Source organism: Poecile atricapillus, chromosome 1, assembly GCF_030490865.1.
Source record: "Poecile atricapillus isolate bPoeAtr1 chromosome 1, bPoeAtr1.hap1, whole genome shotgun sequence".
Lineage (NCBI taxonomy): Eukaryota > Metazoa > Chordata > Aves > Passeriformes > Paridae > Poecile > Poecile atricapillus.
Window position 1 is genome coordinate 173,127,576 of NC_081249.1, and position 19,339 is coordinate 173,146,914.

Sequence of the window (19,339 nt, forward strand, 5' to 3'; positions counted from 1 at the left end):
CTCAGCCTTGCAGCAAAGGTATAAACCAGGAGTAAGCCCACAAAGTGATGTGGCTAAAGGGCCACCCCCTGCAAGTGGTGTGCCAGACTTCTGGTTTCCATGCCATCAGACTTTATTAAGATTACATCCTGAGCCAAAATTCCAAAGTACACTGAAGACACCAAAAAAAGTTCTTGCAGGTGACTGAGAAATGATACTCAAATCCAAATGCACAGTGTACAAATGCAAAGCTATCTTTCCAGCTGGAATATGAGCCTGGGGAATCATCACTATGAACTTGGTGTCTTCCTATAGGCTTCCTTTAGCAGCCTGTGTCAGCTGGAGCCAGAGAACCAGGGTTAAGCCACTGTTTTTTGCAGCTCCACAAAAGAACTGGGGCTCTCTTGAGAAAGCTTTACCATGATATTCAATGCTCCTCACAATGGGAGAAAAAGTTGTCATCACTTGCTGCACTTATTGTTCTTCAGTTTTTAGTCACCTACAGCTGAAAAGAACTCATTAAAATGGCATGTCTTTTCACAGCACCCATTTCAGGCTCTTATTCCATGGTTAGATGCTCAAGATTAATTCAGTCCTGCCAATTGCGTTTAGGTTCCTTCCTATGAGAGGATGAGGAGGGTATGTGAAGATGGATGCCAACCTGCATCCTGGTGGAGTGAGAGAAACTGGTGCTGAGGCTCACTTGGGTGGCTGGAGAGGCTGTGCTGGAACTCGGGCTAGAGAAGAGGCTGGTGTTGCTATTTGGGTGGCAGAAGGGGCTGTGTTGGGGCTCATTTGGGTGGAAGAAGCAGCTTGAGTTGGACGTCCCTTGGGTTGGTGTTGGATCTGGTCCTCGTGTCTAGCAGAGGCAGCATCTCCAGTGCCATGGCATTGCATGTTGGACCTTCCCGGGTCAGGGACAGCTGTACGCTGGTCAGAGATGTGCCAGAGGCTCTGCTGACATTCACTGAGCCCCTCTGAGAGCCTGATGTGAGGGATGCTGAACGAGGGCATGGCACTGGCACAGGCTTCCTGGAGAAGCTGTGGATGCCCCATCCCTAGGGGTGTTCAAGGCCAGGCTGGATATGCCTTTGAGCAACCTGCTCAGGTGGTTGGCAGGGTAGATGACCTTTAAGGCTGATGACCTTTAAGGCCCCTTCCAACCCAACCCATCCCAAGGTCGCGTCCCTGCATCGATGTCACACGACCCAAGGGCAGGCCAGCACCTGCCGCTCAGGTGTCCCGCCAGCTCCGGCGAGCAGGGCGCGGGCCCGGCCACAGCACGGCCGCCTCCCCCGGCCGGGCCCGGCAGGGCTGGAGCCGCCTCCTGACGTCGGGAACCTGCGGCGCGGGGGCGGAGCGGGGCGGGCGCCGGGAGCGGCCCGCGGGGCAGGCAGAGCCGGCTGGCGGGGCGCGGTGCCCGGCTGCCACCGCGCCGAGGGCCGCAGCAGGTAGGGCGGGCGGGGGGCCGCGGGGCCGCCACACAAAGGGCTGTGCCGGCTGCTCCCGGCTCCCCTTCCCGGGCGCTTTGTCGGGGCCGCGCCGTGTCGGGGCCGCTCTCTCGCATGTCGTGACACGGGCGCGGCAGCCCGGAGCGGCGGCTCCCGGAGCGGCGGGGAGGCGGCGGGGGCGGGCGGGCTGTCCCCGTCCCCAGCCGAGGTCACTCATGCCCACCTGCGCGCACCGGGGCCGCCGGGGCCGCTGAGGCGGCGGTCGGGCCGGGCAGCGCCGCGCAGCTCGGGGAAAATGGAGATCTCCTTCCCCCGGTGCGCTTAGGAATGCAGCTGGGAGCCCGGGAGGTGGGTGAGGGGAAGGCGAGAGCCTGGCGTGTGCCGCTGAATCTTCCTTCCTTCGTGCGGGGAGAGGCGAATGGGATGTTGTGGGAGAGGCAGGCGGCGAGGCCGCAGGAACAGGCTGCCCGCAGCCGGGCTGTAGCAGCGACAACAAACAGGTGTGGCCGCGAGAGTGGCCGGTGAGTGCCGCACGCAGGTCACAGCTGCCGCCCCTCCGCCCGCCGAGCACCGACAGCGCCGCTGGGAACCGCAGCCTGCCTCTCCTGCCCTGCCTTAGCAGAGCCCTTTGGTGTTTGGACCAGCCGTGTAGCGAGGGAGGAAGGGAGGAAGGAAGGAAGGATGGATTTGTGGGCTCCCAACTTACATCAGTGTGGAAGTGGGATGAGCAATAGGGAGGTTGGTCCCCTCCCTCCCAGCGCTGGTGTAAGCGCTCCTGGGAATGCACTGTGAAAGGTTAGAGGAGCCACGTTATGTCACCTCACTGATGTGCTGGTCCGTATCTTTGATGACGGGGGAGGCTCAAGCTGTGTAGCACAGTGGTAGTGATGAGGAAATGTTCTGGAAAAGAGATCTTAGTTATTTTCTCTTTTTTCCCCCTCCACCATGTTTCATCATTTCATTGATTGGATTCAGCCGGATGCTTCAATATTTAAAACAATCCTTTCTTCAGATCTTTACTCTTACTTTGCCGTGGGAATATTTCCAGGGCTGCAGAGCTCCTACACATGGCACATGGGCAGCAGGTTCTGGCAGACACTTCACAACTGCTTGTTGTCACCAGAGATTTCAGATAGGAACACAAGTGCATGAGGCAGCGTTGGGTCCCATGGTAGAGGGAAATTTGGCAACGGCGGCTACACACTGTTGTACTTGCACACTTCATTAATAGCTCACTGTGTCTGTGGGTTTTTTTTGTGTTTAGGATGTATAAAGGTTAAGTGCCAAGCGCCAAAATGAGCGTGACTTCGTGGTTCTTGGTGAGCAGCACTGGCATTCGCCATCGGCTCCCTCGGGAGATGATATTTGTTGGCAGAGATGACTGTGAACTGATGCTCCAGGTAATGTGGCTTTTTTTTTTTTTTTTTGTAATTACTTTTTCTGAAGATGCAGTAGATGTGTACGTAATGCTGGGGATCTGTAGAAATGTTTGATGCTTTCTTCAAGTGACGTCTTTTAAAAGGAACTTTCTCTTTTTATCCTGAGTCTCTGTGTTTACCTTGAAGATTTCATTTTTGTGACAGCGCAAGTGAGGTTTTCAGATTGCCATGTCATCAGATGGATAGGATCTGTAGTGGTGGGAGATTAATCAAATAGATTAACTGTCTTGATGCTACTAGAAGCAATAAACAAAGACATACCATTCTGTCCTGATCTGTGATTATGCTGCTGGTTTTTTTAGCTCTTAATACATGCACTGTTTACATGTGATTTGAATGCAGGCAGGGCTTTTTGTTTACCTGTTTTTCCCTTTAAGTTTGATTAAATTATTTATGCTGGTATTTCTCAGGTGTTTTTATCATGGTAGAAAATACTGATGTTTAGCAGAGGAAATCTGTTTTGGTGGGCTGAGTAGGCTGGTGACCTCTTCCTAAAGTAATTGTGTTACTTGGGCAAACTTTCAACTTCTGTTACCACTTTCCCTACCAGCATGTGTCTCTGCTGGACCTAATCCAGCATGTCTGAAGTGTTGACTGTGGTCTGATGTTTGACAGCATAATGTAGTAGATGTCACTCCAGACAAACGGAGCTGGAATCTTGCAAAGAGCTTTTGACAGGAGCAGGTTAGCTTAGGAATTTGTAGAAGCTCAGAATTAAAGTAGTACTTCTGCTAGACCCATGCCATGAGTGCACAAAAAATGTTCTATTGCACCTGCCCATCCCCCTTTTGCCTCTTTGTGAAGGTGGCAAACGTTCCTGTTGGTGACAAAATTAGGAAGCTGCCTGCACAATAGAGACTCCCTCCTCATAATTTCCACTGCTGACCTGATCACAGGTATGTCCTAAATGCTGTGCTGATGATCTACTGAGGAGGCTGTGTTTGTAGTTGCTGCAGGGAAGTTGTATGATACGTTAGTAGGAGGTCTGTTTAGAGAGGTAGAAGTTCTTGTACGAAGTGTACTTGAAGGGCCAGGTGCTGTCTAGCTGTAATAAAATATCAGTGTCCACAAGAGGAGAGCTTGCAGTGTTTGTCCTGCTCTGCCTGCTGGCAGTGAGTGGCATGGCCGTGCTGCGGTGGTGGAGTTGGGAGCTCCTGTTCCACAGCACATCTTTTGTTTGGGTTCTCCCATGAATCACACTGCCTCTTATTTCATGTTTCTACATGTCTGGCTGGTGAGGCGTGTAAAGGTGAGACATTAAAAATATCCTGATATTTGCTGTACGTCTGCATTTGGATGCTCAGGAACCTGATTGCCATCTTCTCTCATGACTTGGAGGGAGAAAACACACAGTGGCCCTGGTTTCCAGAAATGGCCTGAGTTTTAGGCTGCCCATCTTGATATCTTGGGAAGCAACTTGAGGGTTGTTTTTTTTACTCTCAGCTTTCAGTACTCTGACAGTCACGTCTCAAGCTGTGCACTCTAAAATAAAAGTACCCAAATACCAGTTATGTTTAAAACGGACAGCTTGTTTCTCTGGTTGCTTATGGGCATAACTGGATGTTGTGGATTGTGAGCCACTCCATATCAACCAGAGTATTTCATGCTTCTTTGCAAGTCTGAGCTGGCTTGTCAGTGTTGCTTGTGGAGTACCCAAACTTGTGATGCTCTTCATTTGCCATGTACTTTTCTACAAGCTAAATTAATTGAGATTGCTGGAGGAGCCAAGAATATCTGTGAAACAGTTGTATCTGGGGACTCATAGGTGGTGGGTGGTATTAAAAGAGGTTTCCATTATTTAACCAGAGTGAAGGCTCTGGATTGTCTATAAAAGCCAGCAGCTTGTGTTCATGGGGTGAGCTACATGTGACTCTTTATAAACATACTGGTCTGCTATCTCCAGTAATAAAGCATTTTCTAGGCTCACATGTAAGGTCTTGTTTTGAACAGCACAGCACATTCTTTTTGTAGCCATTTGCTTATAAAGATGTTTTCCAGAGCTACCTGAGGCTCCAAATGAGATGTTTATAGTAAGACAGTGCAGAAGAGAAACTGTGAACAGAGAGACTTGATATCCAAGCAGAATTGTATGTGAGCAGATGGAGGATGAGATCTAAAAATAGACTTTTTCCCTACTGTGACTGTCCATGTCACAAAATCGTTGTGCAGACTGGCACAATCATTGGTCTTGGGGGAAGCTTAAGAAGCAGGGCAGTTATCAGAGCAGATGGACAGAGCTCTTGTGGCAGTTGTTTGCACCTTGTAGTATTTCTATGGTACTGACCCTGAAACTGTATATTCACTGCATGGTTATTTTTCATATATATTTCAAGATATTGGCATTTAATCCTTTAAAGTGCACAGCTGGGAACAGACTGGCAGTGACTGAGTGACCTAGTCAGTGTTTTTTCATCTCTAAGGCTGTTACTGCTTATTGATTTCATCGTGATATGGTTTGTGGTTCCCTGTTGAGACCATGTGTAACACGGTACTCAAGCATACAACATGGAGATAATCCTTGTCCTGGAGACCTGCAGTCTTGCCTTTCTCATTTTACTGTTTTAGAAATGTCTTGTCTTTTGATGATTTTTTTGGAATGTGCTGTCTCAAGGTGTCAGATCTCTAAACAGCAAAAAAGGATGGCTTTGTCACCAAGCAATCAAGTTTTAGTTTTGTCTGGTTTTCTTATTTCATAATACAAGTAGTGGATTTGCTTTCTGATTAACAAAGAGGTGAAGAAACCCAGAGTCTTTAATCTTAAAACTGAGTAGGTCTGATAATGGGGAAACATAATACACCTTGATATCTTCTGTACCTACTAAGAGGATTAGAAATATTTTAAATGTTTTTGCAGCCCTGTAAAGCTTCTAATACAAGTAAATGTGAGATTTACATTGGGTTTCTATGTTAATGCATGGGTGAAAATGCCATGAGGTGTAGCTGTAGCTTGGCATGCAGTGTTGCTTCCAGAGCCAGGGCTCAATTCTGCCTGTTTTCTAAGAAAAGTGCTTGATTTCTTCAACAGCCTTGCTGGTTCCTTCAGGTAATAGCCAACAAACTACAGGAGTGTGGAAATCTGGACCTTCACTAACTTACACTGGTGTGGGTTTTTAATGTTAAACTTGGCAGTGGTAGAAAATAATGCTCTGAAAAGATCTACTCCTTTTTTTAAATCAAAAATAAAAGAATTTTGGTATCATCTTGAAGAAAATATTTTTTCCCTCTCCCCAGCATCCTTCTTGGGAAATGTAGCTGCCCTTTTCTTCAGCTTTGATCACTTGCTTGATGTGATGGGTACTCAGGGGACAAACATTTTTGCAAACTCAAAAATTTCACTTAATCATTAAAACATTCCCCTCTGCTCCTAAACAGAACTTTTTTTTTTGCATTTTTGCTAAATGTAAATATTTAATAGAATGGAAGGCAGCATCATGATTTCCATGTTTTTGTTTGAGAGTGATGTTTACTGGAAAATTTGGGGAATAGAGATGTTTAACCAATGCTCCCCTGAGTATTTCCCTCCCTTCAGAGTGGTGCTCTGGGTGTGTAATTGTCCTATGCCAGGTGAGTTTGTACACGAGTGTGAGTTACAGCAGGAGTAGGTGCAGGCAGCATGGTGCTTTCTGCTTTATGCCTTTATCATCCTGTATGCCTTTTGAGACAGTATGACATTTCCTATCAGGAGACACTGTTTGCAATTGCTTATAACTCTGCTAAACTTTGTAGCTGTTTGGGATGAGAGTTTATTTTCCAGGCGTCTGTTTTAGGCAGTGTGTTCTGGATGTGATCATTTATCTCCCTTCTTTGGTCTTTGCTGTGAGCAACTCTCAGAAAAATGTTGTTTTCTTCAGGTCAATTATTTAGAAGTATATTTAGCCTGTTCTTTGAAGTTCTGTCAATGTAGTAGAGCTGGGTCAGCGAAGCTTTTCAAGAGTGAATGACTAGGTTGGAGGTGATGGTTTGTTGTTTTGTTCTGGTTTTTTTTCCTTAATCAATAGTCTAAATGTGTTTGACCAAGTTCCAAACCTTTAAATAAAAGCTGGAGTTTGAATGTGGTCAGCAGGGACTTATTTGATAGTATTGCATTAAGTAATTTCATCTGGGAGTGAGGTTGGCACAGGGATGGAGTGGAGAAGTGTCACAGGTTGGGCAAGGAGGAACTGGGTGCAGGTATCCACAAGGCTGGGATGTAGATGTAAGAGCAGCTGTGCTAGATTAGATCAGGGTATGCCTAACCTGGCATCCGGGCTCAGTGGTCAAAGAAGCTGTCGAGGAAAGGGCAAGGACAAGCCAAGAGTGTAATGATAATTCCAAAATACTTGTTCAGCCTCTTCACCTGTGTTACAGGAAGCCACAGGTCAGATCTTTGCACCTAGTGGTTGGATTTCTCCTCTATAAAGCTTCACCAAGAGATGAAGATTTGGCCACGTGAGGAAGTACAACGAGGGTTCTGTTTGTGCAGAGTGGGAGGAGGAGCAGCAGGACTTGGAGAAGTGGAGAGGGTGGTGCATACAGGGCAGAAGCTGCTCAGTGTGGGCAAAGCAGGCATTACAGGATGTGGCTGCTGAGCAGCATCACCCTTGGGGCCTGAGATGGGTCAAGACTTGCTATTATTCTGGTGTCAGGAGAGAGCTGTAAAAGCTCCTAGCCAAGCATCTGTCACTGGTCCAGATGGGACTTCACATGCTGCTTATGATACTAATTAGTCAGTTCGAGTGGCAGGGCCTTGTGAGCTAACATACAAGTTCATTCTGCTGAAGCACATAAAGGTAACAATATTGCATTTTCATCTTTTTAGCTTGCTTTGTTAAAAAGACAGGGAATTACAAGCATTCTAGGCACTGAAGGAGTATTCTTATGGCTGCTAAGTCAAGTGTTTATAACTGCAGAGCAGTTACAACACACTAATGTGAAGGCTGCCTGTGTAATTCAGCCTCTGCCCCTGTGTACATAGGCATGAAGATGCAATCTGTTATTGTGTCCTTCCTGGGTATTTTTCCCCGCAGGATCTGTTCTGTGTCTGGTATGCAGGGTGCACGGCGTGCTCCACAAATAATAGAGTGCAAAGATGAACTCTGCCTGTGTGTGACATCTGGTCAAATTAAGGTTTCATTGACCTGATGTATCCTGCCTTCCCTGGGCCATACTTGATAATTCCATGTCTCTCCTATGTAGTTTAGTGAGTGCATACATAAACAAGTGAGAATAGGTGTGGTGTACATTGTCTACAGCATTATGCTGGGAAGAAGCAGATGGTGAGAACTTGGTAGATGATCTTTTTCCTGGTCCTTCTAGTGCAGAAATTGTATCCCTCCATTGCTCATGTATTTCCAGCACTGGGAGCTCCCAGAAGAAGCCATGAGGAATCTCTGCTGGTTTTTGTGTCTGGACCTCCTTCCCCATGGAAGTGCAGGGTTGCTGTGGGTAGCTGTAGTCAGGACAGGGAGATGCCCCACCCATGCTGTTTTGCTGCAGTTTGAGGGTGTGAACAAGCACCTCAGTTAGTCCCTGGATGTTGGGAATTGCCAAGAGTAATTCCTTAGGTGTTACAATGGAAGTGTCTTACGGAAGGCAATGGATCTAGCCTTGGGAAAGTGCTGCTTTTTGACGAGTAGTGTTTCCAGGTGCTGGAACAGCAGCTGTGGGAGGAAGGATGCACATCCTGTGTTTCCAGGCCTTGAGTTGTTTTTTTGTCTCTTCTTTGTCCCATTCTGTTCTGTTAATGTGCAGTTGATGGGAGGAGGTTAGAGTCCTGATGGGATGTGGGTATAGGAGGCTGGAGGCATAGCAAGACTGGCAGACCTGGGAGGGGAGCTCATTGCTGGAGGCAGGGTAGGGAGGGAGAGAGGTGATGGTGGCACTGAGGGCAGGTGGTTATTAGAGCTGAGAGGGCAAGGTGCTGGAAGTCTGGACTGCCAAGGGGGGGTTTGTCCCACTCTGGAGTGGGCAGAGAAAAAAGGGAGATGTATCTTCCTTGTATGAGATCCTGATCCAGGCAGTAGCAGCTCAGCTGCACTGTAAAAATTCAGGCTTGTGTCCCACCTAAAACAATGCTTTTCCATTCCTCCTGGGTGGCCATGTAAAACAAAGGGAAAGCCAGTGCATCTGTGGGCAGCATGCTCCCTGCCTGTGGTCAGGATCTGACCCTGGGTCACTTGAACCAGTTCGCTTTGGGAATTGGGAATCAGCAAGCAAAAACCCATTTTACCCCAAAATAACGGGTTAAGTTTCTGTGGGAACCGTGCCAGCCTCCAAATCCCTTTGCCAAGCTGTGGGGATTACAATTTCATTTTCCTGGGGGATTTCTCTCTTTTGTTCAATGCCTTATTTTTTGCCTGAATACTCAGGCCCCGGTTCAGCCACAGATCCGCAAAGTCCATGATTTTGGCTGCAGCAAAGCTGAAGGCAGGAGCCTCTGCAGCCTGGGAGCTGTGAAGTGAGTCCAGCCCCAGGAGGAGGTGGCTACACTTGCTGAAGAGATTTGTCTGCTTAGGCAGAGTCATTAGAAGCTGGCAGCACCTGCCCCTGGGAGCGATCAGACTGCCACAGGGGTGACACACTTGCAACCAGCCTGGGGCAGGATGGAGCATTCACTGATATTCTGGAAAAGTACAGGAAGGGCCAATGAACACAATGCTGTGAAATGCTTTGTGGTGAAAGAGAACGACCCACTGTTCACATCTGTCATTTAATGTTACCCAGCTTCGTACTTTTGAGGAGTAAAATTCACATTTCAGGCCAGAATAAAACAGATTTTTTTTATTTTTGTTTTAATTTGGTTTTGTCTGTGTCCATTCTGAAGTGGGACACCAGCTTGTATTTCCTTACTGGGACACTTGTGTAGAGCACAGTACTGGCAGCAATGTAACCTGTTCACTATGGAAAGTATTTGAGCAACTGTTTTATTGCATGCTGCCACCAGAACACTGCAGTTGTTTTGTGCCAGAAGTGCACAGCAGACTGCAGTGAGGAACAGGGAAACTGCTCATGTTTGTTTATTTTATCTCCAATACCACGATGCCTCGCGGCACTGGCAGGGCTGAGGTCCAAATCTCAGCCCCAACCGGCAGGTTTTCATCCATGGTAATTCTCCTGAGAAAAAAAGTAGCATCTGTATCTACACAGGCAGCTGAGCTGTGTCTGCTCCCTGGCCCTGTGGGGAAACACAGGCTGTCTGGCTGTGTTTCTCCTCCTGCCTTCCTAAGCAGGTCTTTTAGCCTTTTGGATTTTGCTTAGCATCTCTGCAGCTTATGCTTTCATCCTGAGTGCCCTGTTCTCTGGATCAGACCCTTCACCAAACACAAAGCTGTAGGGTTTGTGCAGCATACATAGCCACAGTGTGATTTGTGCCTCTGTGGAGATTGCTGCAAGCTTTTGAAGCTGATTTTGCTGATTTGACGATGTGTGCTGTTTTGAGAATCACAAGTGAGCTGCCTGGTGGTGTGGCTGGTTGGAGACTGGTGGTCCAAGGTGTTGGTACCACTGTGGGACTGGCAGGCCTGCAGGTACCATTCCTATGTTTTGGACTGTCTGCTTAATATGATCCTGGAGGAGGGAAGAGCTATATATAAAGTACCTCCATCCTCAGTTATATGCTGTGTGTGCATTTTGTCTACTAGGTATTTAAAACATGATGCATGGTAGATAGTATGACAGAAAAGCAGCACAGCCTTGTATTAGGAAGTGATTTGAATGTCTGGAAATTCCAGCCCTAGATGAGGGCTGAGTGTAGTAACAAATCAGTGTACATGTTTTCCCTGAAGAGAAGAGTAAATATTCTTAATCAGAAAAGAACACGTGTTTTCCTGAGAATTGTTTTCATTTGATAACAGGTCCAGTGTTAGGACATGGTGAGAATGCTATGTTCTTCCTTCATTTCCAGCCTCTCAGAATGTAGCCTTATTTTTTGCCTGAATATCAGCACTGCTAAGAGGACACCTTCCTTCCTTCTTTTCCTCTTCTCAGCTTCCTCTGAGGTGCTCCAGCTCCAGTTTGTTAGTTTGGATCTCTTACCCATAGCTCAGGACTGCTGCTCACTCCATCACAAGTGCTTTTCTGGTGAAACAGATTAACTGCAAGGATGTACTGGTTATTTTTTGCTTTTGACAGCTGGATATAGGTAATTGAGGTTTCTTGTTAACACTTTATTGGAAATGCTGTTGTTTTTTTAAAAAATTTTGGACCCCTGTGTCTACTTGTGATGGATCAGTCTTGCCTTTGGTAGTGGACGTTATGTCTGATCATCAAGCAAGACTCAGTATTTGGTGCATGCATGCATTTAGGCTAGAAGTCCTCTTATGTTAGTGATTCAGTCAGCTTAATTGCAGTTTTTCAATTTATAGATGCCTAAAATCTTTTCAGTGAAGTTGCAGATGGCTGGGAGCTCTGCACCCATGGGCAGCTCTGTAATGTGTTGACTCAGGTTCGTTAAATGACTTCCTGTGATACAGCAGGTCACTCCTTAGAAACCACTGGCCTGCTGGGCTGAAGTGGCTGTCCTTGGGCTCTCAGCTGTTACCAGCATGGAAACTGGTTAGTCTCTCCTCAGGGAAGTGGGATTGAGGGAGCCTGCTCCTCTCTGGACAAAAGCACCATCAACCGCTGGCTTGCTGCTGTCACTGCATACAAGAGCAGTTTATGTTAAATGTGACTGATGTTGAAACAAACCACACCTCAGTTCTTGAGTGAGAGTGACCTTTGGCAAGTCTGCATCAAAATAAATAAGGTGTGATTTTAGTTATTTTGAGTTTCCTTGGAGACAGGCCCCAACTCCTCCTGTCAGTTCCTGTGATGTTTGCTAGCTTAACATAAACAAAACTAAGAAAATTCCTCTCTTCTCCACAAAAGCATGAAATTTCACAGAAGTGCAATCTGTGTAACGGTTTGTCTTGTTCCTGATGTGCTCTTAAAGAGATGCTGAGAGGTTGTATGAAGATTGTGGGTCAGATTTTGCATGTTCTTTTGACTCCTTTTGCCATGGGCTTTCTTGAACACAGCTGAAACTTCCTTGGAAAACAAGGTGACAAAAATTGGTTCCTTTGGTGACCTCTTCCTGCATTTATGGAGGGAGATATCATGTTGCTAGAATACAAGTCTGCTCCCCTGAGATGACCCTCATCTGACTGGGGACCCCTGAGTGGCTGAAGTCAGCTGTTGTAGAACACAGCAGACCAAAGGCTGTGCTCACTTACATCAGGGTCAGATGCCGGGCAAATTGAATTTTTCAGAAACAGCTGGTTCCCAGAAATAAACTTCTTTTTAAGTGACCTGTGATACATTTAAAATCAGATACCAGATCTGCCCCATTTTTTTGTCTGGGTTAACTTTATGGGGTGGAAACCTTTCTGCCCTTGGAAGAGGGCTAAATGGTTTGTTCTGCCTTTAGAATATGTTAATCTTTAAATGAGCCTCCATGATGTGCTGCAAAAAGCTAAAGCAAACACTCCTGCACCAGTTAATCAGCATTCCCTTGTATCTAGTTGGGAGCAGTGACATCCACAATTTTGAGTAGCAGAGGGATCACAGGGAAGATAGACCACGTCTGTGCTGCGCAGGCACGGTCCCCTGTGCACGGTTGTGTTTGATTCCAGTGGCATGAAGTGTGGTACATAAATGCCCATGGATAGGGAGGGGGCTGGTCACCCCCTCTGCTTTGTAGGTGAGGTGTGGTGAGCCCTCCAGGAGCCTCAGAGCAGTGCTCAAACAGACAGGTTGTTGTGGGGACGGACTCTGGGCTCGCATCCCTCCAAAGGGTGTGAGGGACCATGTGACAGATCAGGAACAACCCCAGCTTGTGTAGCATCAGCTGCTGTCATACCTGAGGCTCTGCCTGGAGACATTCTTGTCCTCAGGGCCATATGCTGAGGTGCAGGGCTTGGGCAATGTCCCTCAACTATCCTTACCTGGACCATCCTTACCTCACACCGCACACACCTGCCACAGCAACTTGGGTCATTGAAAAATGGACTGAGGAGATGCATCTGGTGTGGATAATAAGAGAGAAAATGAGTGACTTCACTGCAGATGCTTAAGACCTGCCCTGCCTTGAGGTCAGGGGTCAGGCACCAAGTGTGGGGATGGCACTGTGGTGAGGGGTTTGTGTGTGCCCCTCCTGGGAGGGCATTGCTGTGTTGCTTCTCATGTTTAGTGCTCAGCATAGCAGGAGGCACAGGAGTGGCATCCCCAGCCACATTGTCTCTGCCTGTCCCACCTCTGTTTGTGTCTTTGGGGGGGGTGATTGCTGTCTCAGCAGCATCAGTTGGGCAGCAAAGCATGAAGTGCTTCCTTTTAAGTCCAGCAGCATGTGGATAACTGTATTAGTGAGGGAGCTGGAGGCAGGGGGTCACTTGCCCCTGTCCTCGCTGCCTGTGCTTGGGGTGACATGTCATGAATAGTGTGAGGGACGCTGCAAGGTGGAAGGGCAATCTTCTGGCCAGGTATATGCTTGTGTCATATTGGTACTTTGGGGTTATTCTGGAGGATGTGTCTCCTGGGCTGATGGATGTTCTGCAGCGGAAGGAGATGCCCTTTTTCAGGTGTTGTGATACTTCTCATGTGCTTGATATTGGCAGGGCCAGAAGAAATTCCTGCAAATAGTAGCAGTTTGTGTGAAAAAAGCCTCTTTTGTTTTCACCAAGGAATTTTCTGAAACAGTCTGCTTCTGCATGCTTGCGAGAAGCCAGATAATGGCTTGCTGAGAGTGGTGCTGTGGAAACCAGTTTGTCTATTCTTGGCAAAAGGGAAGGACTTTCAGCAAGAACTCGTTGGTTGGTGCTCAGGAAGATGAGGATTAGCTGTCTTGGAGCCTGGCTAGTCTCCCTGCTCTGTTAGTGTGCCCTCCCATTCCCTGGCCTGAGATACCAGGGGGGTCTCAATGCTGTGTGTAAGTGCTAATAGAGTGACTGCTTCCATGGTGTGCCTGAGGTCAACTGCAGCAAGGATTCAAGTTACAAGAGGCAGCAGATCTAAATACAGACAGTCTGGTGTCTTTATAGCTGTAATACACCATATTTCAAAGTTATTCATAGGTCTTGTTCTAGCACGTCTTCAGAAGTCTGACATGATGCCTGCTCAAGTGTCACACTCTGTTTTGAAGATAAGGTGCGTTACTTGTGCATTGTGACAAAGCCAGTCACTGTGGCACTACAATGCAGCTTACAATTTAAATTTTACTGGAGTTGCTTTCTTTCTCATTCCAGGTTTACTAACCTCTCTCTAACTTGGAACCCATCCTAGAATTTAAATCAATTCCAGGACATAATCCTGGGAACAGTATAAATTTTTGGGAACAAGTTTCATTTTTAACTCAAGAAAATGTTTTTTTTTCTTTTTTGAAAAATAGGAGGAAATGATCCCACATAGGAGCATCCCTAGTGATGAGGCCATTGGCCTCAGCAGTTAAAAATTGAGCTCTTCTAGCTCTTGCTGGCTCAGATCCTGGCCCCCAGGCTTTCACTTTGACTGGATTTTTCAGTGTGTATTGATATAATTTATTGAAGTTATGGTATAGTCTTGACAACCTTCAGCAGTTTTTAAAAAAGTTTTTATTTTCCCTTCTCCATGCAAATAGCGTATTGTCTTCAAAAACTGTGTAAGCATTTACTGCTTATCCTTCGATTATTTATAGTAGTAAATAGTATTTAATCCTTCTTGCTTTCCTGCTCTATCCCCCTACCCCATATCAAGCCAGTTTAATGTCTCAATGTTGCTCTGATTAAGTGTCTCTTATGCCTGACCCGTCTCACGCTCATTGTGCTTCCATTGCCAGTCCCGCAGTGTGGATAAGCAGCACGCTGTAATCAACTACGACAAGGAGAAGGATGAGCACTGGGTGAAGGATCTCGGGAGCTTAAATGGAGTAAGTACCAAACCTCCCAGCTGGCAGGGGCAGCCTCATGCTGTGCTGAGTCTGCAAGCACTCGTGTGCTCGCTGAATCCTGCTCTCAGACCCTTTTGGGTCACTGCAGCTGTTGGCATGAGTTAAGCCAAATGTGCATAATTATTTGCAAGGCCTGAGGTGGAGGTCATGTAGCATCTCATCTTGGGAGGGAAAAGCTTTGGTGAATATTGTATTGCTTTTTCCCTCTCTACTGGTGTTCTTGCAGAATGCTTTAGGGCTCACAAAATCATAAAGCCTCTTGCAAAAGGGGAGGAAATAAATTCAGTTTCATGGTTGGGATGTTAACTTTAAAACTGGTGGAGATTCTGGAGCAGATGTTCAGCATGAGCAGCATGACCTTTTGGTGGTTTGATTTTCAGTGCATGGCATGATTTATGGGATGATGAGACATTTAATTTTGTTGGGGAGAAACTACTTAAAACTACCTATTTTTTAAATTATAAAAATTGCTCTTTTGCCTGCCTTGAGCCTGGTTTGTATGAAGATCGAGGAATAGTGTGAGCACAAAAGAGGGAGCTGAGCCTGACTGAATCTTAACCCTTGCTGTGGTCTGACACGCAGTTCAGTGTTAGAAACATGAATTTCATGATATTTAAATATACCATTGTTGTTAAAAATGTTCTAATGTCATAGAATGCCTCTGTTTTGGCAATTCCTTCATACAAGTGGAGCTATTCCTCTGCTGGAGCAGGCTTAAGCTAGATTCACGTAATTGTCTTCCCAGTGGGAATTTTACTGGGACTTAGTAAAGCCCTCCACCATCACAACCACAAAACCACAAGATGAGCCCAGAAACTTGTATAAAAACAGTGGCTAAAGCAGCCCTCAACCATTCTTCCTCTTCTGGCATCTGAACACAGCAAGAGTGAGTGCTAATCCTTCTCAGCCTAATAGCTGAAGGCACAGAGCCCTGCTGAAATGGGAATATTTCCAGTAACTGGTCTGGACTCTAGCTGGGTCCCTGGTTCAAAAGCTATGGAATTTAACTCATGGTGGCAAAATAGCAGCTGAAGATTCTACTTGCAAGGGAGGGAAGGCTTGTACCACTAATTTTTTTCTATCTTCACATGCTAAAGCATATGAATTTGCAACATTTTAATAGTAGACTTATGCTTAGAGAGGCAATGGAGTAAAAGGGAGTTACAGCAGTGCCTGTCTTCTGCAGCTGATCAAACACTTCTGTTGAAAAAGACCAAATTTGTGGCCAAACCAAATTTTGCATGCAAGAAACATATCTTTATTTGAAAATTGTCACAAAAACTTGTTTTCCCACCTAAAATTAAGGAAATCACTTTTGACTGATTTAAAATCAATTTTTGGAATTTAATTTTATTTTGTATTTGAGTAGTCAACAATGCATTATATGGCTTTGCTGGATAATCTGGTTCATATTAATTATGAGTGTTTTATATTGTTTTTATTATAGTGTTCAGGTAATTCTGCAGTCTCTATTCAGAGGTTTTTGTTTTTTAGGGTAGCATTTCTAGGCAGATTAAGTATTTTACTAAAGTTACTTTATCTGAAGTAAACATGGAGAAAGAGGTAACTATCAAAATGGTTTCTTGCGGACTTTTTTGAAGAAAATTCAGTAAACAATTATTCCTGGTCCAGATGTGACTGTTGTGGGTTTTTTAAATATTAAAAACTTTTATGCAAATTGGAATTCTGTGCCTTTTAACTAGCTCCACTGTTTTTATTCTGAAATTACAGGCCTGTTTCTCAGCTCTTCTGTAAATTGCCAGGAAACTGGGGGCTGTTGTCTACTGAGGTTCTAGTTTCCTGCTCTAGCATTTATTTTTCCTCTGTGGTTAATACTAGGTCTTATCATGCATGTTTGGCTTGGCTGAGGTGAGAAGGCAGAAGGAAAAGACTGTGCTGCAGTCATGAAAACATGTAAATTCATTTTCTAGCATAATTTTGTTTCCTCAGCTGCATTTGCATTAATGGCACAAAGCCTCAGCAGCAGGTTCCTGATCTGAGAGGCTGGGTGAATCCCACCTTGCCAAGCAGGGTAACTCCTGGTATCTGACTGCCTCAAATCCAGCTGTGGCAGTGGCTAATCCCCGTCAGCACTCTAGGGCTTCTTCAGCCCCTTCTTATTTTTATTTGGCCCAGGTCATTGCAAAAGTACATGGGTTTATTTATGAAAGAAGTCCATGCATGCTTGGTTTGATCCTCGGTTGGTCTGGGAGAATTGTTTCATAGTGGGTCCCCTCAGGAAGCAGAGACGTCAAAGACATTTATTCACAGCTGTGAAATACATGTCTTGCACCTTTAGAAGGATGTGAGTTTCTTTCAGCCTCAATTAACTGCCTGGAGCATGGGAAAAAGGAGTGTGTGAATTTTTAGCACGAGGGGTTTGGTTATCTCGGACAGTGTGGCCTCAGGTGTCATGGTGATGCTGCTGCAAATTTTTTTTCCCATTTCCCTGTGCATTTTCATTTCCCCTTCCTCTGTGACAGGCTTTGCTTGTTAAATTATCAGGCCTTGGGGCTGACACCAGTCTTTTTTGCCATCCAGCAGAAAGCTGATTCCTAGCTCAGTAATTAAGAGCATGAGTTGCAGCCGTTTGCTGGTTGAGACGGGTGTAGCAGAGCCAAGAGCATTTGAAGTTCCTGACTTCAGGCACCTCATTTACCTGTTCGAGGACTAAAATTGCATTTGCAGTTGGTGCAAAGGTAAACCTCCCTAGAGGTCCCTTCACAGCACCATGCTTTGAAGCATAATTGGGGTGCTCTGACTTGCCCATGGGAGCTACTTGCTGATGTTGATTTTTCCCAGGAACTTAGCTCCTGAGTTGGTGCTGGCACACTCTGAGTACATGCAGTGCCATCAGCAGATGGACATGGGCACCCTCCTGAAGCACCATCCATCTGAGACCCATCACCCTGGTACCCTCAGTCAAAACCCATTCCTGTGCTTCTTTCCTGCAGACGTTTGTCAATGATGTGAGGATTCCTGACCAGAAGTACATCACCCTGAAACTGAATGATGTCATTCGCTTTGGCTATGATATCCTTTCTGAAGAGGATTGGGACTAAGGTTTTGTATGGGTTTTATGCTGTTGGCTGCATGAAGAGGTACCAGGGCTAATTGTGGTTACTAATTGTGAGTAAAGTGTTTTGCCTCTTGGGGCCTTTGGATGGCTCATAAGCTTGTGTTTCTCCACCGTGAACCTGATTCAGAGCACATTGATCATGATGCCTGCTTTTTCACTGAACTTTGGATCAGGCCCTGCACTGGCAATACCAACTGGAAGTGCCTCTTCAGTCTCCTCCTAAGGAAGGGTTGCGTTTTTATCTTTTTATTTGGGTGGCAACTGTAGCTGGTACCAGCTGGGAGAAAACAGTTAATATGTTTTTGTATGAACTAACATCTCCCTATTTTTTTTTCCTTCAATTTGCCTTGTTTTGTCAGTTATTTCACCCAGACACTTTCTTTCAGACAATTTTCAGGCCTTCAACATTTAGCTGGCAACTTTGTGGCCAGACCCTTGACTCTATTGATTGAAGTTTGCCCATGCAAATTGCTTCTGCTACAAAATGCAAGAGTAAATCTCTCTTTAGCAATAGCACATTTCACCTCTACCAAGGGAAGCTAGGTTGCAGTTACTGCTTTATTTACAGACTGCAAATCCTGCCAGTGTCTGTTAAAACACCTTGGTTTTCATCCCTTTCCTTTTTTATCCTCATGTGACAGTGTGACTGGCTATAAGCATAGATGTTGACATGCCTTTCTGAGTCTGAAGAGCAATAGTGGTAAGTAGAGGTTCCTATTGCTGTCTTTTCATGTAATCTAATACTTTTTTCACTTTTTTTGAGTTGCTTCTATCTGCCAAACTTTGCCCACTCAAGCTGGATTTAGAAGTAGCAAGTGTCTTCTCTAGGTTTTTTTTTTTCTTTTCTGGGGAGATGTCAGTTAAAACAGTCCAGACATTTCTGAGAATAGAGGCAGAGACTAAGTTTTACCATTTGGTGGGGGAAAATGTTTGGCTGCAAAACTCTTGTGCATCCTTGACCCCAAGGCCACATTCTTCCACCTTTTGCTGGCCCCATGATAATCCATTTGTGCTTGGCCATGCTTTAGCCCTTGAAATACTCCAAACCTTGAGCCTTGCTGGTCTTCCAGGGATCTGATACTTCAGCTCTCAGCAGTGATAGTGCAGGAGCACTCACTGTTGCAACCAGGATTGCTAAACTTATGTGTGTGCCATCTTGGATCTGCAGGAAAAAAGGGTTTTCTGGGCCATGGATCATAACTTGGGTCTTGGTCACTGTCATCTGGGATCTTGTTATTAAAGGTGGTGTCTTGCTGCATATGTGATGAAATCTGTTACAGTCACACAGGCAACCTCAGCTGAAGCTTTTCTTGACTTTGCAAATGCTTTTTTTTTATGTAGCTGCTTGTGTATGTTCTGGTCTCTTGGTGTATGAGGAAATGCGCAGAAGAGTTGCTGTGAATGCAAGTCCTAGGAAGGCAAAAAATCAGTGCCTGGAGCATGGGTGGGTTTTAATGGCTGCAATACAAGTTTAAGCTTTTTACAGAAAGCAGTTCTTAGCAATGAGCAGCTA

The 19,339-nt window shown here is 45.8% G+C and overlaps 1 protein-coding gene across 1 annotated transcript in view; it reads left to right on the top strand.

The window, feature by feature from the left end:
* Nucleotides 1-1,332: 1,332 nt before the first annotated feature.
* CEP170B (centrosomal protein 170B) overlaps nucleotides 1,333-19,339 on the top strand; it is a 58,168-nt gene continuing 40,161 nt past the window's right edge. Inside the window, exons 1-4 of the mRNA XM_058855570.1 lie at nucleotides 1,333-1,430; nucleotides 2,695-2,830; nucleotides 14,637-14,726; nucleotides 17,702-17,780. Coding sequence (XP_058711553.1) covers nucleotides 2,726-2,830; nucleotides 14,637-14,726; nucleotides 17,702-17,780 — 274 coding nt within the window. The 5' untranslated portion in view covers nucleotides 1,333-1,430; nucleotides 2,695-2,725. The remainder of the gene's footprint in view (nucleotides 1,431-2,694; nucleotides 2,831-14,636; nucleotides 14,727-17,701; nucleotides 17,781-19,339) is intronic.